Source organism: Canis lupus, chromosome 8, assembly GCF_048164855.1.
Source record: "Canis lupus baileyi chromosome 8, mCanLup2.hap1, whole genome shotgun sequence".
Classification (NCBI taxonomy): domain Eukaryota; kingdom Metazoa; phylum Chordata; class Mammalia; order Carnivora; family Canidae; genus Canis; species Canis lupus.
In genome coordinates, this window is record NC_132845.1 from 38862937 (window position 1) to 38878534 (window position 15598).

General features: G+C 56.0%; 1 protein-coding gene across 4 annotated transcripts; it reads right to left on the minus strand.

The window, feature by feature from the left end:
- Positions 1–456: 456 nt before the first annotated feature.
- On the minus strand, positions 457–10185 carry RNPS1 (RNA binding protein with serine rich domain 1). 4 transcript variants are annotated; one of them, XM_072835362.1, is made up of 8 exons: positions 10029–10185; positions 7229–7416; positions 6834–6989; positions 6002–6193; positions 5585–5687; positions 5150–5303; positions 2324–2465; positions 457–1376 (listed from the first exon to the last, which is right to left on the minus strand). In XM_072835362.1, exons 2-8 carry the CDS (start codon positions 7297–7299, stop codon positions 1277–1279), a joined length of 918 nt encoding a protein of 305 aa, XP_072691463.1. In that variant the 5' UTR covers positions 7300–7416; positions 10029–10185; the 3' UTR covers positions 457–1276. The 4 variants fall into 4 exon arrangements, with proteins under 4 accessions (XP_072691463.1, XP_072691464.1, XP_072691465.1 ...); XM_072835363.1 differs by lacking the exon at positions 10029–10185 and adding an exon at positions 9491–9630; XM_072835364.1 differs by lacking the exon at positions 10029–10185 and adding an exon at positions 9427–9445.
- Positions 10186–15598: the final 5413 nt, after the last annotated feature.

Below are 15598 nucleotides of genomic sequence, written 5' to 3' on the forward strand. Positions count from 1 at the left end.
GACAGGGTACCCAGGAAGCCCAGGCGCCCCGCCCGCCGCTAGGGAGGAGCAGGAAGCCTCCGAGCCGCCGGGTGGGCCGGTCCTCGCTCTGGGAGCCTCAACGCCTGAAGCAGTAAGGACAAAGTTTAGGGCCTGCGACACTTTAGCGCCTTATGGGTTCCCATGGCTCCCCTGCGGCAGGAAGCAGGTCTGAGGCAGCAAAGGAGCCTTTTCAGGGCTCCCTAGCAGCAGCGGCAAACCCCGGCCACGGAGTGGCTAGGCCAACCTGAGGCTGCTGGGAGCACCCCGAGTCCGCAGTGCCCCAGCACTCCAGGGGCTGGCCTGCTGCTCCCACAGCTCAGAGATTTTGGACGTGACTCTGGGAATGAACTAAAATGCAATTGTGCATTTTTAATTCCCTCGTAACTGAAGGTATCTTTGGGGCCAAGAATAAGAAAGGGGCAGTGAAGCCGGTACTCGATCTGCATTCTAATCCTGTTTATTCAACAGTCCCTTCACTCTACACAACAAAGTACAAACACAACGGCACCTAAAATGCTACAAGTTACAAAACTCAAAACAACAAATTTATAGTACTGACTGTACAATGCCAAAAAAAAAAGTAATGTACACGTTGCCAAGGTAACCTGCAAGACTGCCATGACACTGCAGCAGGGGCCTGTGAAGACCCTGCAGAGCCGGCTCTCAATTTTCTCACCAATTTCAGAGGGAGACGTGGGGTGTGGATGTGCGTGCATGAGTACACGTAGAAACAGAACCATTCTGGGTAATTCTTGGTAACTAATGATAATTCTTGGGCTGTTTGCGCAGAGGTGTTGGAAGAGGACCCAAGCAGGGCAGCAGGGCCAGGTGAGCAGGAACAGCAGCGGCACGGACGTGCACCCTTTCCTCAGGGACCCTGCAGACCAACAGGCAAGGGCCTAACTGGCCCCAGTCATCTGTGGAAATGACTCCTGGGCTGGGGCCACACTGCCACCTGGAGCCCTGCTTGGTCCCCGCTGGCTTTGCCAATGGATGGGCTGGATGTACTCTCTTAAGAACTGGAAATGTGGGAGCTTTCTAGCCAGGAAATTGGGAGGGCTTTCTTACAGCACAGCCCCAAACCACGAACACTCCTCTGGAACCTTGCCCTCAGAGGAAACATCTCAGTTGCTGCCTTCGAAGCCTGCCCTGAGTGAGGAATTTTTTCCCTACCAACCCTCCCTCTGGCTAGAGAAGTGACAAAACTGTAGCGAATGGGGTGGAAGTTACAGGGCGCAGAGCTCCAGGGCTCTCCTTATCGGGAGGAGTTGGAGCTGGAGCGGCTCCTGTGGCGGCGGCGGCCAGGGGAGCGAGATCGCCGGCGCACGGGGGACCTGCGCCTTGGGGAGCGCGACCTGTGGGAAGAGGAAAGAGCACATCAGACACCGAGGCCCACATCCTTGACACAGCCCCATGTCCCGGATAGCAGGGGCAAAGCTGGCTTCTTGAGGGAACAATCCTGGACAGTTTCACCCTCAATGCTGTGAGGATGGCACCGACACACGGAGCCCTTGGGAAGGAAAAGACGTCTGTTGTGGGGACCCGTTTTCTGAGGACTATGGAAAGGGCAGCTCAACAGGAAGGCAAGGCTCTGGCCTCTGCCAAGGGACTCGGACTCAACCTCCTCTCCTAAATTTTTTTTTTTTTTTTTTTTTTTTTATGATAGTCACACAGAGAGAGAGAGAGAGAGAGAGGCAGAGACACAGGCAGAGGGAGAAGCAGGCTCCATGCACCGGGAGCCCGACGTGGGACTCGATCCCCGGTCTCCAGATCGCACCCTGGGCAAAAGGCAGGCGCCAAACCACTGCGCCACCCAGGGATCCCTCAACCTCCTCTCCTGACCCTTCCTTTGCGCGTTTAAGATTGATTGATTGATTTATATTTATGTAATCTCCATACCCAATGTGGGGCTTGAACCCACAAACCCAAAATCAAGCTTCCCATGTTCCTCCCACTGAGCCAGCCACATGCCCCATCTGTTCTGTCTTTTTAGCTAGGAAGGAGAAGGGGAACTTGTACCCTTGCTCTTACAGGGCCCACACTCCAGGGAATACTGGTATAACCTGCTGGGCGCACCTTCTGCTTGCCCCGCCCCCCAGCAGCAACCCGGCTTGTTCCCCAGCTGGGAGGAAGAGCCTGAGCCGCTGGTGCCAATATTGCTGTCCTGCTTCCCTTTCCCTCCATGCAGCATGTGGGGGGCAGGAATGGGTAGGGTTCCAGAGTCATCACCCTCACACTGTGTAAATGAAACAAATCCACGCTGGCCCAAAGCAGTCCCCTATGGGATTCCAAACTGACCTACCTTCTTCTCATCCGTGGGGGTGACCGGCGCCACATGGGAGGTGGTGGCAGCATTCTCCTGGGAGGGCTGAATCGCCTGGGGGGCGGCCTAGGCCAGGGGGCCAGCACAGCGGTGGCAGTGATCTCCTGGCCATCAATTTGTCCTGTTGAAACAGGATCAAGTCACAAAATATCTGATAAGCATCTACCCTAGGTTAGCCCATGCCAGATGCAGGCCTGCCGTGGTAAGCAAGACAGACAGGAGTAGAATTAGAACTAAGCTGCTCACAGAAATACTGATGTAATTATTACTACTGGAAGTTTCATCAGGAAATCTGCAGGGGAGCATGAAACCTCAGAGGGAACCCCATCTCGCTGCATGGGGCACCTGATGCACTACTTCCAGGAAGTGGCCTTTAAGTGAACACCTGAATCCACCCAATGAGGGAAAGGGCTGTGCACTGACCCTGAGCTGCCTCTTCTAGAACAATGGGAAGGGCCAGACAAGAGGAGTGGGGACATTTTGGGGGTTTCGCAGGATTGAGCTGAGGATGAAATTTAAGAAGTCCAGAGGGACCGCTCTGGAAGAGGCCTCTAAGCAGGAAGCCTGGTCCTTTCTCTCCTGTCAAAGGCCCTCACCTGGTACCTCCCAGGTGACCAGAAGGCAGTCTCAGGGTGTGGTGGAGGGGTCCCCAGGAGGGCAGTGTCCACTGTGACTTGGCCACCAAGTCATTAAAGCTGGGTGGTGGGTGAGCTATGATTACATCATGGCTCAGGAGGAAGAAAGGCTTCTGGAGTGGGGGAAAAAAATAAAACAAGGTTCAGGTGTCAATTCTGTCTGAAGAGTTTGGAAAAAGTGCTTCAGACCAAAAAACCAGATGTGTAAATACAACAGAATGAGAGTAGTGAGGTAAGGCAACTCAGGATGGAGGCCTGAGGAATCTTCAGGGCCTCAGGAAAAGAGCAAAGAAAGGCAAGGTGCAGACCTAGGAGTGCCGGGGTAGCATGCAGCCCAACGCCAGTCCAGGGACTGCTCAGGGGACCAACCACAGCCCTTGTGTGCCCCCAAAGGGTGGAGGGTTCTTTTATCTGCTCAATTCATACCCTCAAGGCAATAGCAAAGGTATTGAGGGGATAATTTGGGCACACAGACCTGTGTTCAGAATATACTCAAAAGACAAATAAATGCAGCCTAAGGTCCCCCCGCCCCCGCCCCGGGCCCACTGCCAAAGCCAGCCCAAATTAGCAATCTCAGGGGCACTGACCATAGAGCATGAGAACAAATCTATCTTTTGGCCAGGTGCCTGGAAGGGCTAGGCCCTTCCACTTCCCTTCTGGAGATAACATGGAGCTATCCCATTCGATGGTATGCAGCACCATATGTGGACACACACATAGGTCCTACTACAATCTTAGTAAGTGTGAAATATGTATAGGAATGTACACCCTGGATACCCCCAAGTGTTCTTGAATTTTTAGCAAGTGCTCTAACTCTCAGAGATGCATGACTGAAGGTCTCTAAAATGAAAGTGTGATTCCTAAGGTCAAGAGATGCTGTGTGCAGGAACCCCTGGGTGGCTCAGCGGTTGAGTGTCTGCCTTTGGCTCAGGTCATGATCCTGGGGTCCCGGGATCAAGTCCCGCACTGAGCTCCCGGCATGGGGCCTGCTTCTCCCTCTGTCTCAGCCTCTCTCTCTAACTCTCATGAATAAATACAATCCTTAAAAAAAGAGAAAAAAAAAAAAAAGGGCTGTGTGCAGCCTGATGGGCCACGGTTGATGCTGAACTTCTATAAGACTTCAAAGCGATTTAAGTAGATTGAAAGAGTGTTAGCCTAGTGGGTAGGAAATTTTCCTAGTATCTGAGCTCCATCAGGGCTCAAGGGCAACTACTCAAACTGCTGCACTATTTTTTTTTTTTTTTTAAAGATTGCATTTATTTATTCATGAGAAACACACAGAAAGAGAGAGAGAAAGGCAGAGACACAGGCAGAGGGAGAAGGAGGCTCCATTCAGGGAGCCTGATGCAGAACTCGAACCCAGGACTCCAGGATCACGCCCTGGGCCGAAAAAGTAGGCGCTAAACCACTGAGCCACCCAGGGATCCCCGCTGCACTATTTTTTAAGTGCATAATAGGTTCTGGTGTTCAGACTCTCCTTTGTGGCCTAGCAGCTCACACTGTGCTTTGGGCAGTCCTGGCTTTTGGCCTCGTCTGTCTAGATTACTACTGCAGCGAGCTGGCGCAGTGACAAATTCTAAGCTCCTGAAAACACTGACATGAAGACAAAACCAGAACTGGCCATCCAAAACTATTCACAAGTGTTCAACTGTTATTAATACCAGCTGCTCAATGTAGAACAGCTATAAATGTCACAAACAGTTAAGATACAAACTTTAGGGAAATGGGTTAAAATGTGTGAATTCAGGAAAGTAATCCTAAAAATGATGAAATGTTAGCACAACAGAAAATGACTCTCAGAGAGAATTAAAGGAAACACTCCCATATAAAAGCCAAATGCTTCATCGTTCATACTCATAATGTATTCTTTGTAAAAATAAGACAAAAACTCTTCATTTAATCCTTAAACTTTCAAAGATTAGGAAATTCTAGAAATGCTAATATATTCATATTTGCTGATCTTTTTCCAAGAATAGTGTCCCATAAAACTTGTTTTTGATACACACACACACCTCCACTGGTTAAGAACCAGAATCCTAAGAGCTCCAGGGAGACTGTGATGTGCAGCCAGGTTGGAAATCAGTTCTAAAGTTCCCTATGTGTGGCAGGTAGCTTGTCCTGCATAGGGAATAGAGAAGGGAGCTCAGAGAGGGCTGGCAAGGTCACTCACCTCCATCCATGTGCTTCAGTGCCTTCTCGGCTTCATCTGGATTCTCAAACTCCACGTATGCATAGCCTTTAGACAGATGGGGGTGCATCCTTTCTACAGGCATGTCAATCATTTTAATCTTCCCATAGGTGGAGAATATCTCCATGATGTGGTCCTAGAGCAAAGACAGGTCACTCTGATGCATACTCACAACTACCCATGTGGGAACTGAAAATGCACGACACATCAATAGCCTTGGCACCTGGGGTTAAGTTTCTCACACAGGGTCACCCTGAGGGAGTTACTGCTCCCCTTGACAAACGCTCTGGTCAGGCCCTGGAAAGCCTATGCCCTCAGTTCACCTGAGGCTGAGGCCTGCTTCTCTAGTTTTCCATTTAAAACATATGTAGAATAGACATATCCCACTGCCCACTGGACAGATCCAGGATCCCTCACCTTGGTCACATTCCTGGTGAGCCTCCCGATGTGTACTTTGGTGGGTTTAGGGGAAGGACTCCGCCTTTTCCTTTCCTTTTCATCTCTTTTGGGTGGTTTGGATCTGATTGAAGAAACAAAACACCAGAAACAATCAATTTCTGTCAAAATTTTTTAGTGGGGCTGCTAATTGCTACTAAGATAGTTTTTATAAGGAAGCCTTCCCCTACCAGTTCATGTATTTCATATTAGCTCTGCTTCAGAAATCCTACTAAAATAGAAAGACTCCTTTTTAGATCTACTTCTATAGTAACAAGAATAACTTTATCGTCCCCCATTTGTGAACTTAGTTTCCCAGATAATTCACAAGTTTTGAGGGCAATCCCTTCCCAACCAAGGCACTCCTGAGTTGAGAAGAAGTGCTGGAAAGGAGCTTACTTGGAGCGGGAACGCCTCCTGTTGTCATGCCTACGCCTAGAAGGACTGGGTGAGCCAGAGGAGCTGCTGGAGCTGGAACTGCGAGATGTGCTGGAACTTCCTGAGCGGCTAGAGGCTGAGGAAGAGCTGGAGCCACTGCTGGAGCCTGTGCTGGTGCTGGAGCCTGAGCTGGAGGTAGAGCTGGACCGGGACCTGACAAATGAGACGGTGAGGTCAGGGGCAACAGTGCACGAGAGTATTTCTTCCCACACATGAGCCCATACTTGCTCCTATTCCCAAGAGGTAACTGTCCTCCCATTTCCAAGCTTCAATGTCTCCCCTCCTCGGAGGGCCCCACTCCTGCCCAGCTGAAACCCCAGGTAGGGACAGAAAATCACACTGTGCAGTGACAGGAAAGAGCCACCTCCTAGCCATACAGGAGCCTCACCTACTGGGAGGCACAGAGTCTGGCAAACCAGAAGCACCAGCCCTGCCTGGATGGTAGCTACCCAGGGACTCGGGCTGGTTTTCAACTGAGGGAAAAATAAGCTTTAGGCTAGAGCAATCCAATCACAACTCTAAACAAAAAAACACTCGAGAGAAACTTATACCCCAAGATGTCCCAGTCTTTAACATCTCCAGAAAACACCTCAACACCATCTTCCATATGTAACCAGAGCAAACTCAAACCACTCTGCCATAATCCAGGCCTTGATGAACCACCTCAGAGTATGTTGGTAAATTACGAAGACCACAGAGCACCCTGCCAGCTCCCTGGGAAGGGAAAGGGGCGTGGCCACAGAAGAGAAGCCCTCTCGGGTGCTCAGGGGTGCTCTGTCCTGCCGGGTCCCACCTGGTGCTGCTGCTACCACTGGAAGCGCTGCGCCTCTTCCGAGTTTTATCCCTGCCACGATCCTTCTCACTTGACTCCTTGGTGGCCCCTTTATCTTTAGAACGATCCTTGGACTTCTCATCAGAACGGTCTTTGCGTTTGGTAGGAGAAGGAGCCCTGGATGGTGAGGAAGAGTGTGAGATCGCATGCCCCTCTGACCAAACCCTAAAACAAAACTACCCAAAAGAGGGGATCCAAAGGGCTATAGAGATCCCAGGTGATCACAGAGCAAAATGATCTGTGGCTTAAGACACGTCACTGTAGAACGTAAGTCATTTCCATTCTTCCCCTTGCTGAGGGTCCCTAGTAATGAGCACCCCCAAAGTAGCACTAGAAAAATCTGACAGAAGGATTACCTAGTGCTGGACTTTTTATTATTTTCTTTGACTCCTAGCAAGCTCTTCTTTTTCACTCCTGATAAATCCATTCTCCCCTTCTGAGGTGTTCAAAGCAGCAATGGTGGCCTCACTTATCTGAACTCTCACTTCTAACTCGAGTCTGAGAAACGATCCCTAATCGATTGCAATTTACGCCAAAGTGCAGCCTAATAACAAGATAAAAGGATTTACAGAGTGAACGAGTTGGCAAGGCAACAAATCTACTTTGCAGTCAAAAGGTGAGCACACAAGATGGCAAGGAACACAGTAAGCAGCGAGCGTCCACAAAGCCAGGAACATATGGGATCTCCTCCATTTCCTCAGGGAGGGTCTTGCCCCCACAGGTAGACCTTCACCTCACCTTGTTGTTTTTTCCTTAAGGAAAGGGTGGTAGTGCCTGTCACTGTTCTTTTACAGGTGGTACAATACCTGTTTTTCACTCCTAAGTTTGATAAGCCCTTTACCATTCCCTTAGAAATGTTACAACACCACATTTGCATGCAGAACAGAAGAGTCAAGTGTGGCTCTCCTGATAGGATCACTGGTGTGATTAGATCTCAGGTTTTACTGCTGCAATTTCTTTGTAGGATACATCGAACATACCATGACTAGAATCAAAAACCATTTCAAAAGTGACAAGTACCAGCATCTAAACATTAACACCCAAATGCAAACAGATAAAATGTCCCATAAGAACACTGAAAAAGTAGTAAAATAGTTAAGTTAGAAAGCAATCATTGCAAATGCTGAACTTTAATTAATGATATGCACATGGAAGCGTCATGGGGAAAGTACACCAAAGCCTGCTATTTACTTCAAAATGCAACAAAAAACGTGGATGGGCGATCTGTTCTATGACAAAGCAAATATGGCAGAAATGTAACTTGTAGGTTCTACGTGGTGGTTATGCGGGTATTCACTGGAACTGGAGGGCACTGCTCCTAAGGGTCTCACCAAGTGCCCGCACCACAGCATGAGTTGTGAGTGGTCAGTGTAACCACCAAACCATCATGTGCCTGGTCTCCTGGGGGACTCGCGACCTTCATTTTTTCCAGGGAGGTTTTTCTACAATTTGCTTGAGCTGCAAGCGAAGATTGCAGAATGGTGGTGTCAACTCCTCCTGTCTCATCTTCAACAGCCTGTCAGTAACATCGACATGGCAACCACCCGGGATCCTGTTCTCACATGTGAAGGGGTGTGCAAAATGCTAAATGAATGTCGTGACTCAAGAAAGGAGGCCAGCTTTGGACAATCAAATTAGAGCAGAAGCAAGCAGGGTGTCACCTTTGAGGCTCCTCTCCAGGCTGGTACAATCTTTTAAGACGTTTTGCCTTGGAACAGTAAGGTAGTAAGCAAGCAGCACTGGATGGAGTCAGTGGCCTTGGACAACCAGGAAGTACGGTCCAGTGGGCAGGAATCTGGAGTCAGCCTGCCTGTCTGATTCCAAGCTCTGCTTTGGGACCGGGGCTAAGTCCCACAGCTGTTCTGAGTCTCCACCTCTCATCAGCGTTTTGGGGGATACAGCTCCTACACCTCCGTAGTTACCAAGATCACCAACCCAGTTTACTCACATGGAAGGAAACTTGGCATCTAGTTAGGGCTCAATTAAATGCCCGCTCATGTTACAAGACAGGGGTGCTCCTCCCCGTGTGCAGGCTTTCCCCTACATAAACTCTTGTTTCCCAAAGGCCCACACGATCTCCTGAATGCTGGACGGCCCGTTAAGAGGATCACCCAGGGCGGCCCTGTCCCAGGAGAAGAGCGTGAGCTGCCGGCACGTCCTCAAGCACTCCAGCAGCCCCGTTACACAAGGAGGTTAACGAGGGATCCAGCCAAGTATTGACACCCCACGCCCCCAATACCATCTCTCCAACGTACAGGCAGTGAAGACCCACCCGTGATACACTTACTCCCCCGCGGGCGCCAGACCTCTCCAACACCTCCACCCGGCCCAGGCCCGGGCCCAGGCTCAGGCTCAGGCCCAGGCCGGGCCGCCCGCCTGCCGGGGCAGCACCCACGGCAGGGCGCACCCCCGGGCCCCACCCCAGGGCCCTCCGACCACCAGCACCACCCGAAGCCCCGGACTCTAAGCGCTGCGGGCGCGGCCGGGCCTGGGGAGCAGAGCCCGCGGCGCTCTGTCCACACAAGTTCGGGTCGCGGCACAGGACCTGGGTTACCTCCCCCATCCTCCGGACAGGTGCGCGTCCAACAGCCAGAGAGAGAGAGAACAGTTAGTCACACCTCGAGCAGATGGCGTTCGGCCCCGTCCTCGGGGCACCTTCCCCACTTAAAAAGCACGTTTTTGGCACAAGTCATGCGACAGCCAAGAAGGGCCGCGGCCTCCCTTCCTTCCCGCGCCCCCCTCGTGGGGCGGCCCGCCCGCCCGCGCGGCAGCGGCGCGGTCCCCGCGCCTCCCGGGCCCCCCACGGGGCAACTCCACCCACGCCGCCCCCGTCCGCCGGCGCCCGCAACTCCCAGCCCAGGGCCGGCCCGAGGGCGGCTCCGAATCCCGCGGGCCTTGCCGGGGCCGCCGCAGGGGGAGGGGGCCGACGTGAGCGCCCTTCCGCCCGCCGCGGCCCCGACCACTTCCGGGCCGCGGCCTCGGCGCCTCCCACTCCGCCAGCCCCGGGCCACACTCTTTCTTCTCGCGCCCGCTGTCGCGCCGCCGGGCCGCCGTCCCTACCAAGAGGCCGAGGGGCGGGCCGGCTCCACCACGCGCCCCGCCGAGCCTTGCGGGCGGCCCCCGGAGCTCGGATGGGGTCGGATTCCCCCAACTTACATCTTCCCGCCGCCGCCACCTCCGCCCGCTCTCCTCAGCCTCGAAGGCCGGCGCCGCTCTGGCGTCAGGATTAGGGAGCGGGAAGGCGCTGCTCTCCGGCGCGCGGCGATGACGTGACCGCCTCAGCCAATGGAGGGAGCGAAGGGAGTGTTAAAGGGCCCCGGCCGTTCCCGACGGGCCGCGTCGGGGCCTCGTCTTCTGTCTCCCCCGCGAGGCGGGGATCTGGGGCGACCCTGGGCCGGCTGCGTGCCGCAGGGGGCCGGCCGACTGCTGGGGGCGGGAGGGCCGCGCAGGGCGGGCGGCTCCGGGCCGGCGCCGAGGGGGTTAACGCAGCGGCGGCCCCGCCCCCCCGTTGCGCGTGCGCACTGGACTAGCAGCCCGGGTTCCCGCTCCAGCGCGCGGGGCGGCGGGGGCGGTGAGGTGGGCGGCGGGGACAGTGCGGTGGCTGGCGGGGGCCGGCGGGGGCAGTGCGGGGACCGGAGGGGACGGTGCGGGGCAGGGCGGGGGCGGGGCGGGGCAGTGCGGGACAGTGCGCGGCCCGACGGGGGCAGTGCGGGGGTGCTGAGGGCTGTGTGGCCTCTGGCTGCGGACTGTGGGGTCTCGCGGGGCGCCAGCTGCCCAGAGAGCTGGGCAGGAGAGGTGCGGAGTGCCCACGCGGTCGTTGGCCCTGAGCGTGGACAGGGGCAGTGCTGCCATCGCAGTGGGGAGCGAAAGACCGGATAGAAGAGAAGTTGCGAAAGGGCAAGCACCCCGGAGGAGGAGGGGGCACTGCGCCAGACCAAGACCCGAGGGGAAGGAGGCGCCCGGTGAGGGAGCAGCAGGTGCAGGGGCACGAAGGGGGCTCGTTGAGGGGAGGCCAGGGGGCGACTCGCAGGCCAGGGCCGGGCAGGTGAGGTTCGGGTGCCGAGCGGGAGCCTGTGCAGCACCCCCCCACCCCCACCCCCACCCCACACCTCGCGGGGGACAGTGCAGGCAGGGAGGCGGACTCCTCTGTTGAAGTACGGCCCGGGCCAGGCAGGAGGCTGGGAAGAGTAAAAGCCGCGCCGAGAGGGCCAGAGCTTTCGGGGTGTGTTCCCCGAGGTGTCTCCCACGGAGTCCCTGCCCCAGTCTGGCTACCGGTGGTTACCCCAGGACTGAGTGGGAGGAGGGAAGGTGCACCCTGCCCCAGTGGCTGTCTGCACAGGTAGGTGCATCAAGGAGGAGAAGGGAACAGATCCAAAGCAGATCTCTTGGAGGAAGGAGCTGTGGTGACTTGGAGATGGATTAGCTGCCGGGGCGGGGGCAGGAGAGTCCGGGTTGCAGTGTGGTGACCAGGGATGGATGGACAGACTGTGGACACCGTCTGCAGGCCATTGCTCTCTGCTCTGTATGGTTTTCCCAGCACATGGATGGTGACGCCCTTTCCTGTGCAGCTCCTCTAGCCTGGTCTGGTGGGTCAGTGTACCCCTATACCTGATGGAGGGGTGTCTGAGAGTCACCAGCAAAAGAGCAGGGAAAAAGCAGTTGCCTCCTGAGTCCCTGTTTGCTAAGACACCAGGACGCTCTTGGAGAATGAGCTGGGTTGGCAGGCAGAGTGGGTCTGAGCGCAGGTCCTCCCTTTGGATTTAGATCTGCCCTAGAGTTGTGGGGGTCCATTTAGAGCAACTTAAATTCTCTGCCTCATTGTTACCGCTGCCATGGCCAGGTGTGGAGGAGTAAGTGGGAATGGGGGACAGTCCCGGCTCGGCACTGCAGCAGTGAAGGGGCCCAGAGGGTCAGCACTGGGGGTGGGGTGGACTTGGTGGTCCAGGCCTATAGCCAGTGGAGGTCTGTGAGGAGGCTGTGGCAGCCTGTCAGCTGCACACGCCTGGCCCAATCATTGGTGCGTTCCTGAGGGCCTTGATCCGGAGCCTTTGCCCAGCCCTGCGTGGTGCCAACACCCTAGGTGGGGGAGCAGGCCAGGGGCCAGGAGCTCCATGTGGCCATATGGGGGTGGGGACAACCAGCTGGGCTGACAACCCCTTGTGTCTTTTTAAAATGTGCTAAACTGATAGAACTTGGCATGCATGTAAATTTTAACATGTTTTATATTAAATCTAAAGCATGATTTATTCAGACACATAAATTTAATCATATTTGTTTCTAAATATTATAGATCTTTGTTATCAAGTGTGTTATCAGCTGTTGAGCTTTAAAACTTGAGCATCTTGTCTTGTGCCATTTTGAAGATGAACAGAATGTGTTTGGAAGAAACAAGAAGTAAAAACTGGAGGCCCTGGCCGTCCAGGGGTTCTGGCTTCCCCCTTCCTATGCCCCTGTGCTAACCCACCCAGGCCCTGGAGGGGAGGACTGGGAGGCTGGGTCCCCAGGAAGCTTTTTTTTTTTTTTCCAAGATTTTATTTATTTATTCATGATAGACATAGAGAGAGGGGTGGGGAGCAGAGACACAGGCAGAGGGAGAAGCAGGCTCCAAGCAGGGACCCTGATGCAGGACTCGATCCCAGGACTCCAGGATCACGGGCCTGGACCAAAGGCAGGCGCCAAACCACAGAGCCACCCGGGGATCCCCTCCCCGGGAAGCTCCGAAGGACTGTGGAGCAGGTGTGATGGTGGGGCTGGGGCAGGGCCCTGCGGACGGGGCGTTCAGCGGCCAGCCCAGGCCTGGAGCGCCAGAGCACAGGCATCCTGCAGGCTCTGCCGGTGTCCTGAGCCCCGGGGCTGAAGGCCACCTGTTGGCACGTGGAGCTGGTCTCACTTTGGAATCAGAATGTTCCGTCGGCCTGCATTCTCTGTGGGCCTGATGGGCTCTGCAGTGCCTGTCCTTGGAGGCTGGTGACCTGGGACACAGCGTTCAGTGGTTACCTGGATTGTTCTGGAGGTCACGGTGGGGTATCCAGGAGCCACGTGGGCATCGCATTCCCTTGTAAACCACGTCAAGAAAGCATGTCTACCTATCACTAAGAGTCTCTGTGCTGAGGGCAGCGGTGGCCCAGCCAGGCTGCACAGAAGGGTTTGGGTGGCCGCAGGGAGCTGGTGATGGCTTGGTGACAGCTTGGTGACCTTGAGGGAGGCATTAGGAGAGGAGGCGGATTGCCAGGCCTTGGCGATGACAGAGTGAGTGCCTGCAGCCCCTGAAGGAGCCCAGGAAGAGGCACTGGCTGGTCCTTCTGGGTGGCCAGGCTGGTGTTAAAGGGCCAGGCCACCAGTGAGGGTCTGAGTCGTGGGGAGGCTTCTCCAGCTCCAGGCTCGTGTCTCCAAGGTGTGGGGTGTCAGGTCCCGAGACCTCCCCTCTCCCCCTGCCAGCAGGCAGCAGACACCTCAGGACTCTCCTAGGGGCTGCTGAGCAGTGAGCTTAGGGGCTTGTGCTGGTTTCCATGCCCAAAGCCCGGTGTTTGTTTCTGCCCCAGGGAAGTCAGGAATAGTGACAGCACAGCTGTGGTTGTCACAGGGAGAGGGTGGGACCCAGCCAGAGCTGGATATGGGGCAGTCTAGCTGGGGCGCCGTAGCACTAGGTGAGCTGAGGGCCTTGTGGCAGCGTTGGCTGTGGCCAAGCCACCTTGGCCCCTGTCCCTGCTCCTCAGGCCCTCGTTGCGCCATCCACAGCCAGTTGACTTGGAGCTTCTTCAGCCTTGGAAGCGTCTGGTGCCAGCATCTGTGGGGTGTAGGCCGGGCCCCGAGAGCGGGGCCTGGGCAGCCCTGTGTGTTGAGGAAGGAAGGCAGGGCCCCCGCTCCCCGGGCCTGACCCTGTGGCTTCAGCTCCTCCACATGCTGCTTGCGGCCTAGGCCACGTGGGCCTGTGCGACAGGGATGGGACTCGGGCCCAGCATCTTGCTTCCTGGTGCTCTCCTGAAGGGTGGTGGGGGCCAAGACCTCTGCCTTCTTGGGGAGCCTCTTGGCCCACCTTCCCTGAACCCCCTCGTGCAGTGACCCAGGGGGCTTTGCCCTCCTTTGGGAAAGGGAGATAGGGACTTGAACCTTCCAGGGTTTGGAGTTTGGACCCGAGCCAGGGTTCAGGGAAGGGGCCTTGTGTCTGTAGAGTGCGGGGTCACGTGTGTCCTGATGGCCTCAGCTGCGGGGTAGGTGAGCGCCCTGGGCCTGACTTTGGTGTTTGGGGTGCTTCTTAGAAACTCTGTGGGTCACCTCCTTGATGCAGGAGCAGATTGGGGATTAAGCGCTCTGGGTCCAGGTGGAGCCCAGGCTGTCTACCCAGGGATGTCCCTCTGTGTGCAGGGAAGGCTCAGGCTTTTGTTGTGGTCACAGGGTCTGGGCGAGCAGAGGCAGCCCTCCCTTCACACTGACCAGTCCGTGTGGGAGTGGGGGTCTCAGGGGACCCGCTGGTTCCCAGAAGTGAGCCAGACAGCAGCTGGTGTGGGGTGTCGTGCAAATGCAGCAGCCTATTCGGTTGCCCCGGCCGGTGGTCTAGCCCTGGGCCGGTCATTTGGAACCCTCCCCGTCATGACCAGGCTCTGGCTCCGTAAGTGTTGGGTCTGAGCGCTCTGGGGCTTTGGGCCTTTGCTGTCTGTGTGGTCGAAGAAGTGCCCGAGTTCAGCTGGGCTCACGTGGGGCCAGGCCAGGCAGAGTGGTCATCCCCAGGCAGCTGTGGCCACCCCTGGGCCAGCCTTCCAGCTGCTGGCCTTGCCTCACTGCTCTATCGGCTGCCTTGTGAGACTGGGCTGAGGGTCCCTGAGATGCAGTTGACCTTGGCTCCCCCTGGAGCTCGACTGAAGATCTGGGATTGGCGTTTGCCCAGCAAAAAACTGTGCAGTTTGCTCTTCGGTGGCCTTGCATCCAAAGGCCCAGGACACGCCATGGGGGGCAGAGGGGGTCCCAAGGGTATGGTCACTTCTGTTCTGTGGGGCTCCGTCAATGACGCAGGCAGCAAAAGCACACATGGCGGGGACTCGAGGACACTGCAGTCATGGTGGAGACCGGGATTGTGTCCTGGAACCTGGCTTGTATCTGGGGTCCCCACGCCCGATGCCGGGTGCAGCCATGCACCTGTGTTCCAGGCAACACGGTCTGACCCCTGGGAGCTATGCCCTGCGGTTCCCTCTGCCTGCTGATTTATTTGGAGCCTCGAGGGCACCTGGAACCCCCACCTGGACAGAGCAGACAAACAGGATCTGACTCCTCGAGGCCTGGACTGCCTCCTCTGAACTTTGTCTTCGACGGATAAATAAACGCCTGTGTTTTTTTAAAGTGCTGCTGCTGGGCCTTCTCATGTGCGCAGGGTCCTCGATGCACAGGAGCTGCCGCTGTGGCCCCCGGGTGGGGGCACCTGCACCCCCGGCCTGCTGGCTGTCCTGCTCTCCCAGGGAGCCCAAGGGCACCCACCAGGTCTGCCACCCTCCTCCCCCGTCAGGCCATGTCCTGAGCGCAGCTGTCCTGTTAAGGGACGCCCCCCACAGTGCTGGATGGGGCAGGATTTTCCACAGGCCGCCTCAGCCCTCTAGGGGGTCTCAGCCCCTTGGGAACCCCCCCCAACCACCAACCAGGCCACACGGGGCAGGGCAGGCGTGACCTTGGCTTCTGGCTTCGGGGGTCTGCAAGCTGCTGCGGTGGAGGGGCAGCAGTCCAGCACACACAGCATC

Coding starts and splice junctions, on each gene's coding strand:
- RNPS1 (XM_072835362.1), bottom strand. CDS start 7,299: ATGGATTTATCAGGAGTGAAAAAGAAGAGCTTGCTAGGAGTCAAAGAA. Junction 5,688..6,001: donor AGGAGGCGTTCCCGCTCCAA/GTAAGCTCCTTT, acceptor TTCTTCAATCAG/ATCCAAACCACCCAAAAGAG. Junction 1,377..2,323: donor CCCCCACGGATGAGAAGAAG/GTAGGTCAGTTT, acceptor CTCTTCCCACAG/GTCGCGCTCCCCAAGGCGCA.